At 48.1% G+C, this 8,810-nt stretch overlaps 1 protein-coding gene across 1 annotated transcript; it reads right to left on the reverse strand.

Moving 5' to 3' along the window:
* Positions 1–4,884: 4,884 nt before the first annotated feature.
* EAH_00056260 (hypothetical protein, conserved) lies at positions 4,885–6,845 on the reverse strand (the record flags this gene model as incomplete). Its single annotated transcript, XM_013393815.1, has 2 exons — positions 4,885–5,871; positions 6,735–6,845. The coding sequence occupies 2 exons, from the start codon at positions 6,843–6,845 to the stop codon at positions 4,885–4,887; spliced, it is 1,098 nt and encodes a 365-aa protein (XP_013249269.1).
* Positions 6,846–8,810: the final 1,965 nt, after the last annotated feature.

The raw sequence follows: 8,810 nt of genomic DNA on the forward strand, positions 1-8,810 counted from the left end.
AGCAGCCACAGCAGCAGCAGCAGCAGCCACAGCAGCAGCAGCAGCCACAGCAGCAGCAGCAGCAGCCATAGCAGCAGCAGCAGCAGCCACAGCAGCAACAGCAACAGCAGCAAGAACAACAGCAGCACCAAGAACAACAGCAGCACCCGCCATAGCAGCAGCAGCAGCAACAGCAACAGAAACCCTTATTAACCCTAAACCCTTATTAACCCTAAACCCTTATTAACCCTAAACCCTAAACCCTAATTAACCCTAATTCCTAATTTATCCTAAACCCTAATTAATCCTAAACCCTAATTAACCCTAAACCCTAATAAACCCTAACCCTTATTAACCCTAAACCCTAATAAACCCTTAAACGTAATAAACCCTAAACCCTAATAAACCCTAAACCATAATAAACCCTTAACCCTGGATTCTTCTTCTCAGACTCTATGACAGGCTCCTTCCACTTACAGTACAAGGCCCCAAACCTTATAGCCCTAACCTAACGACGCCTATCCCTAAACCCTAAACCCTAAACCCTAAACCCTAAACCCTAAACCCTAAACCCTAGCCCTTACGCCTGTCTTTGTGTTGTGGGGTCTGTAGAAGCAAAGAGAGAATTTAGTGCTGTCAGAAGCTCCGTCTCCCCCATCTTGCTGCTTTTAGAGTTGCTGCTGTTGCTGCTGCTGCCCTAACTATTGGTGCTGCTGCTGCTGCTGCTGCTGCTGCTATTGATGCTGTCGTTGCTGCCGCTGTTGTTGTTGCTGTTGCTGATGCGGTTGTTGCTGCACATTCCGCTGCTAACGCTGAAGAACATCAACTGCAGCACCGCCAGCACTTGGAGGTGCAGCAGCAGCAGCAGCAGCACGCCAGCAGCAACAGCAGCAGCAGCGGCGCTGCAGCAACAAGGAAGCCAATGCCTTTCAGGTGCTGCTCTCTCCGCGCTGCTCCTGCTGCGGCTCGATTAGCCCTGTGTCTTTAATTCTAATGTTGGCTTTCCTGTGCTGCTGCTGCTGCTGCTGCTGCTGCTGTTGCTGCAGTATACACTAGCCCAGCGCAAGCCGCGTTTGCTGCTGCTGCTGCATCTGCAGCAACACCAACAAAGTTCAGCAAGGAAAGGAGGGATGTAGCAGCAGTCTCCTTCTGCTGCTACTGCTGCTGCTAATGCTGCTGCTGCTGCTGCTGCTGCTAATGCTGCTGCGGCTGCTGCTGCTGCTGTCGCTACGGCAGCTAGATTGTTGTTGCTGCTTCATAAGAGCAAAAAAAAACCTGCAAGCTTTTGAGGTGTACAGGCAGCTGCAGCAGACACTGCCAGACCCAGGCCCGCGTGCATGCAGCGACAGGAGCCGCTGCTGCTGCTGCTGCTGCTGCTGCTGCTGCTGCTGGCATCGTGTGCCTAGCGGTCTACCACCGGTCATAGCAGCAAACGCAGCAGCAGAAGCTCCTTCTCCTTAATCAAATTGCTCATAATATTTATTATTTGTAGTTTCTTCTTCATTCATTTACTCGCCAAAGGCCTTCTTGTGCCTTACTGCAGCAGCAGCAGCAGCAGCAGCAGCAGCGCAGCAGCAGCAGCAGCAGTATCGGCAAGGTCTAGCACAGGTATTTTCAAAGGCGCTTCTCTCCATTGTTGGTTCCTTATCGGGTTTGTTTTGCTTCTTTTAACTCATTAGAAGCATTACGCTGTAAGCTACACTGCAGCAGCAGCAGCAGCAGCAGCAGCAGCAGCAAGACTCGAGAGCAGCAGCAGAAGCAGCAGCAGCAGTAACAATGGGATTTGCAATTCTTACAACTCCCGTTTACGTCCCTGTGGTCCCTGCAGTGCCGCTGGTAGTCATGCAGCAGCCAACTGTCTGCGTGCTGCAGCAGCAACAGCAGCAGCAGCAGCAGCAGCAGCAGCAGCAGCCTGTAAGAATTGTTGTAAAGGCGCCTCCGACCTACACCGTAACTCTTGTAGAGCCTTCTCCTCTGTTTGTAGCTTATCAGCAGCCCCCAGTCACAATCCTTATATAAACTGCAGCAGCAGCAGCAGCAGCAGCAGCAGCAGTGCAGTAGCAGTGCAGCAGCAGCAGAAGCGCAGCAGCAGCAGCAGTGCAGCAGCAGCAGCAGTGCAGCAGCAGCAGTGCAGCAGCAGCAGAAGCGCAGCAGCAGCAGCATCCGCTGCAGCAGCAGTTGCTGCTGCTTCTTCAGGCGGTGCTGCCGGTGCTCTTTGACCTGCTACAGCTGCTGTTGCTGTTGCTGTAGCTAATGTTGCCGCAGCTGCTGTTGCTGCCGCTGCTCTCCCTGCGGCTCATGCTGCTGCATTTGCTGCTACTGCTGCAGTTGCTGCCGCTGCAGTTGCTGCTGCTGCCGCTGCAATTGCTGCTGCTGCCTCTACAGTTGCTGCTGCTGCCTCTGCAGTTGCTGCTGCTGCCTCTGCAGTTGCTGCTGCTACATATGGTGCAGCTGCAGCAACTGCTGCTGCAGCAACTGCTGCTGCAGCTGCTGTTGCTGCGCACAGCAGTAGGGCAGCGAGCAGCAACACTGCTGCAGTTTATTAGATCTCTGCTTTTTTTTTAATAAACAGCTGCATGCATACTTAATTGTATACTCAGGTGTATATATATGTATATGTATTATATGTATAATATAAATATAATATATATATATATATATATATCTAACTCTAATTACCTGCATATACATTATATGTAGCATGTATATTATTATATAGAAACACATAAATATATATAATATATATTTATAGATATGAATATAGATGTATAATATATATAATTATATATATTTGTATACTCACTGCATGCATATATATATATATATATTATATAATATATAAAATATGTATATATATATATATATTATAGATTAGTATATATATTATATAATATGCATATGTATATACATATTATATATATTATATAATATAATATATATGATACAGCTCAGTGAGAAGGCAGCAAGAAAAAGACAAAAAAAAACAAAGAAAGTTAATAGGTGAACAAACAAAGACAAAAAATATATGTAGATATATATATAATATATATAATATATTATTTATATTATATATATTATACATATTATATATATTATATATATTATTTATTTATAGCGGTTTGTATGCATATGCATGTATTTATAATACACATACAAATAAACAAATAACTACATGTATATAAGCATATATGTATATATATATATATTTATATATATATATATATATATATATTTATATATATATGTAGATGTATATGTCTGTAAATATATAAATATAAATATATATATATTATATATATAAACATATCTTCAAACTGTGTTTGTCTCTCGTTTGTCTGTCTTTGTCTTTCTTTTTGTTTTGTTTGTTTGATGAATGTCTTGCGTTTAGTGAGACAATAAAATAAAATAATAATAAAATAAAAATAAATTAAATAAATTAAGTTAAAACTCAGGAAAGAGACAAAGAGGGCAAATAAAAACAAAGACAAAGAAACAAAGACACAGACATAAAAATAAAAAAACAAAGACAAAGACACAGACATAAAAATAAAAAACAAAGACGAAGACACAGACATAAAAATAAAAAAACAAAGACAAAGACATAAAGACAAAGACAGAGAGAGATAAAAGAACAAAGACAAAGACAGAGAGAGACATAAAAGCACAGGAAACAAACAAAGACAAAGACATAAAGACAAAGACAAAGACATAAAGACAAAGACATAAAGACAAAGACAAAGACAAAGACAGACATAAAGACAAAGACAAAGACAAAGACAAAGACAAAGACGTAAAGACCAAGACATGAAGACAAAGACATAAAGACATAAAGACAAAGACAGACAAAGACAAAGACATAAAGACGAAGACAGAGACAAGACTGACGATATGATATAGAGAGAGTATATGATTGAAGCTGTAGAGCAAAGAAAAGAAAGAAAAAAAGTTTGCGTTATTATTATTATTTATTACTATTATTAATTATTATTATTAATTAATTATTATTATTAATTATTATTAATAATTATAATTAATTATTAATTAATTATTAATAAAAATTATTATTACTATATCTGACAATTGATATTCGATAGATATAACAAGAAAAAGAAAAGAAAATAAAATATTAAAGGTACAGAAAGCAGCTAATAAAGACGCGTAGGTTCCACATTGCATGCATAGCAATAGGTACAAGTAAATTATTACAGTGTATGTACAGCTGAGCCCAGAGAGCTCCGAGTGCAGATAAAGGTAGTAATGTCTCTATATTTAAATGATGAGAAGCAAATAGTAATGAAGACAAACATACAGCAGCAGGAACAGATAAATAGCGGCTTAGAAGAGGCAAACAAAAACCTCTATATAAAGCCTCCTCCCATATCGGGGCTGATATGCAAGGTGCTGCTGCTGCTAGCAGCAAAGCTGTGCTGCTGTTGCTGCTAGCATCCGTTAATCTATGCACCAGAGACTCCTCCACCTGCAAACAAACAAAATAACAGAGTCTAGGGTTTAGGGTTTAGGGTTTAGGGTTTAGGGTTTAGGGGCTACCTTCCCTTGGGGAGGTAAAGCAACCAGAGAGGATTAGGGTTTAGCAGGGTTTAGGGCTTAGGGTTTAGGGTTTAGGGTTGGCTTCAAGGCACAGCCTAGAAAACCACGATGCAGCCGCTGCCACTGTTGTTCCTGCTGCTGCTGCGACTACTGCTGCTGCTGCTGCTGCTGTTGCTGTTGTTGCTGCTGCTGCTGGAATTCCTGCTGCTGCTGCTGCTGCTGCTGCTGCTTCGACAACTACTGCTGCAGCTGCTACAACTACTGCTGCTGCTACTGCTGCTTCAACAACAGCAACTACTGCTGCTGCTGCTGCTGCTACAACTACTGTTGCTGCTGCTGCTGATGCTGCTGCTACAACTACTGTTGTTGTTGCTGCTGCTGCTGTTGCTGGTTTACCGGTTTCCTAGGAGCAGCAGCAGCAGCAAGTAGCGCTGAGTTGATGATTTCTGCAGCATTAAAGACGAGGCAAGAGGCAGCAAAACCTAAGAAGGACCACCACACCCAAAGGCCCCCCTTGTGGGGCCCTCGCAGGTTGCTGCTGTACCAATACGTCTGCTGCTGCTGCTGCTGCTGCTGCTGCTGCTGCTGCTGCTGCTGCAGCTGCAGCTGCTGCTGGAGGAGGGAAGACAGCTGTTGAGTTGCTGCAGAGAGACGCTCTCTCAGACGAGTGCTCGCTGCAGCAACCTTCCGCAGCCACAAGAACCCTTGCTGCTGCTGCTGCTGCAGCTGCTGCAGCTGCTGCTGCTGCTGTTGCTGCTTCATTCTTCCTGTAAGCACAGCAGCAGCGCGAACAATCCCCCTTCTGGCTGGCTGCAGCCGAGCCCAAGGGCTTGATGCATCTGCAGCTGCTGTTGCTGCTGCTGTTGCTGTTGCTGTTGCTGTTGCAGCTGCTGCGTAGGACGGCAGCGCTGTTTGCTGCTGAGGTCGCAAGAAGGCAAGCGGTGGGCTTGCAGGTTCTGCTGCTGCTCCATCATGCGCGCCCTGCTGCTGCTGCTGCTGCTGCTGCTGTTGCTGCTGCTGTTGCTGCTGCTGCTGCTGCGGCTGGTAGTTAAGAAGACGCTTCAGTTGGTCAGCCGCATGCAGTGCCTGCTTTGCTGCTTCACGAAGGACTCGTGCGTCTGGTGGTGCATGTGCTGCTGCTGCTGTTGCTGCTTCAGATGCTGCTGTTATCGCTGCTGCTGCTGCTGCTTCTGTTTCAGCAGCAGCAGCGTGCAGCGCAGCAGCAAGCCGCTGCTGCATGACGTCCGGCTGCTGCTGCTGCTGCTGCTGCTGCCTGAATGAGGGCAGCAAAACCCGCAGCAAAAGTACCCCCACAGCCACCCAGGCCAAGTGACCCAGCAGCACCTGCAGCAGCAGCAGCAGCAGCAGCAGCAGCAACAGCAGCAAAAGCAGTGACAACTGTGGCTGCAGCAGCAGCAGCAATTATGGTTGCAGTAACTCGTTTAGCAGCAACAGCAACAACAGCAGGAGCAACAGGAGCAACACAACAGAAACAGCAGCAACGGCAGCAGCAGCAGAAGCAACAGCAGCAGCAGCAGCAACAACAGTAGCAGGAGCAGCAGGAGAGAAGCTGATGAAGCCAAGTACCTGCAGCGCTCTGTGTATGTCTAGTTGAGGTGTACATACACCTGCTGCTGCAGCAACAGCCAGCAGCACCTCAACAGCAGCAGCAACATGTCCAGATAAGACAAAGGACAGCAGCAAACCCGCAGCAGCTAACGCACACCGCCAGATGCTCTCCTTCGGAGCCTGCAGAAGCAGCAGCAGCAGCAGCAGCACATAAGCAAGAGCAGCAGCGGGAGCATCAGTAACAGCAGCAGCACCGGCAGCAGCAGCAGCAGCAACAACAACAGCGGGGAAACCATACGTATCAACAGCAGCAACAGCGGTTGCAGTAGCAACAGCAGCAGCAGCAACAACAACAGCCTCATCAACAGCAGCAACAGCAGCAGCAGCAAAGGCAGTAGGACCAACAGCAGCAGCAGCAGCAGCAGGAGAGGCAGAGCGGAAGAACATACAAGAGGGAAGCAGCAGCAGCAGCAGCAGCACGATATATAAAAAGCAAACAAACAAAGACAAACAAAAACAAACAAAGACAAACAAAAGCAAAGACAAATATAAAGACAAACAAAAACTAACAAAGACAAACAAAAACAAAATATAATTAAAGAGAGAAGACAGAAGGAGACAGCAAAGAGGAGACTCACCCTCCAGGGCAGCCGATGCTGGCCTCCATCAGCTTGCTGCTGCTGCTGCTGCTGCTGCCGCTGCTGCTGCAGCAGAACAGCAGCACCAATTGCAACAGAAAGAATACCCATGATAGAATCTGCATGCACTGCTTCTGCATGCAGCAACTGCTGCAGCAGCGGCGGCAGCAGCAGCATATGGGGGGAAATGAACAGCAAATGTAAGGTGTATAGACACCCAACCAGCAGCAGCTGCAGCACGAAGCTGTCTCTCAGTGTAGGCGCAGCAGCAACACGCAGCAGTTTCTGGGTTGCTGCAGCAAGAGCAGCAAACGCACCAGACGCAGCAGCAGCAGTAGCTGCTGCTGCAGCAGCTGCTGCTGCTGCTGCAGCAGCTGCTGCTGCCTGAATGCGGCACCGCAGCAGATGAAGGGCCTCACGGGCTCGTCTTTTATTGCATTCCCACAATCTGCTGCTGCTGCTGCTGCCGCCAGCTGCTGCTGTTGTTGCTGCTGCCGCTCCTGCTCCTGTTGCTGCTGCTAAGACTCTGCTGCTGCTGCTGGAGAGTAAAGGAAGAAGGAGGTGATTTCTGCATCTTCCCCTATTACCTGCAGCAGCAGACGATGCTGCTGCTGCTGCTGCTGCTGCTGCTGCTGCTGCTGCTGGTGTTGCATGCAGCAGCTGCAGCTTGGGTGCGTTTAGAAAGGCAGGGGTAAAGTATTTTGCTGCTGTTTGTCTCTGTGTCTCCCCCCTCTTCAAAACGGAGGCAGCAGCGCCTGCATTGTGAAGTGTACAGACACCGCACTGCTGCTGCTGCACCACCAGCAGCAGCAACAGCAACAGCAGCAGCAGCGGAAGCGGTATGGGGTGAATCTTCGCCCTCATGCTGCTCCTTTTGCTGCTGCTGCTGCTGCTTCTGCTGCTGTTTCTGCTGCCCCTGCCGCTGCTGCCGAAGCAACCGTCGCTTCTGTTCCTGCAGTCAGCGCTGCTGCTGCTGTTGCTGCTGGTGCTGGTGCTGGTGCTGCTGCTGCTGCTGCTGCTGCAGGCGTCCATAGAGTGCACCCCCCATTCCCCCAAATGCATGCAAAAGATGTGGGGCCCTGTGGGGCCCCAGAGGCAGCGTAGCGACAGTAGAAGGCAGCGACTGTTTATATTTATAGTTTTCGTATCAAGGCGCTGCGGTGTCTGCGCAGCTTGGGGTGTACATACAGCAGCTGCCTATAAGCCTTGTACATTTAAAACAAATAAAAAAAGAATATATAAAAAGAAATAAAACAAAAAAGGTAAGAAGAAACAGACAGAAGGAGACACAAGAGCTGAGGTGTACACGCAGGGGGGGCCCCCCACCCCGTTGCTGCAGATCCCCTTCTTCTTTTGTTTTTCTTTTTTTAATCAAAATGTTAATTAATATTCAAACAAAATTAATATTAATTTTGCTAAACTTCTTGTCTAGAGAGCATCTCGCCCTGCGAAGAACTCCCACAGTCTCTTGCTGCTGCTGCTGCTGCTGCTGCTGCTGCTGCTGCTGCTGCTGCTGCTGAGGGAGAAGGGTTCGGTAGTGCAGCAGCAGCAGCAGCAGCAGCGGGTGTCTGTATAGGAGCAGAGCAGCACCAAATGCAAAACTAAATATCGCTGCAGCTTTAAAGATATAATTGTTAAGAACACCGCCTCAGCTGCCTCTTCTTACTATTCTTTTCCTCTATAGGGGGCCCCCCTTGGAGGGCCCCCGTACCCCTTTAGGGGGGCCCCCAACTCCTTCGAGCGCTGCTCTACTTAGCACCTCTTTGGGGGCCCCTGGACGCACTCTGCTGCCTTAGGGGCCCACTTGGGGGGCCCTTAGAGGGCTTCATGAGGGCCCCTTAGAAGGCTTCTTGGGGGCCCCTTAGAGGGCTTCTTGGGGGCCCCTTGGGGGGCCCCTAGAGGGCACCATATGGGCCTTTTAAAGAGCCTTCGTGGGCCCCCTTTGAAGGGGCCTCTTGGGGGCCCTGGGGGCCCCTCGGGGGCCCACTTGGGGCCTCCCAAGAGGGCCCCCAAGAGGCCCCAAGAGGCCCTTCTAGGGGCCTCCCAAGAGGGCCCCCAAGAGGCCCCAAGAGGCCC

The sequence above is a fragment of the Eimeria acervulina genome, genomic scaffold (genome assembly GCF_000499425.1).
Source record: "Eimeria acervulina Houghton genomic scaffold, Eah_scaff1147, whole genome shotgun sequence".
Taxonomy (NCBI): Eukaryota; Apicomplexa; class Conoidasida; order Eucoccidiorida; family Eimeriidae; genus Eimeria; species Eimeria acervulina.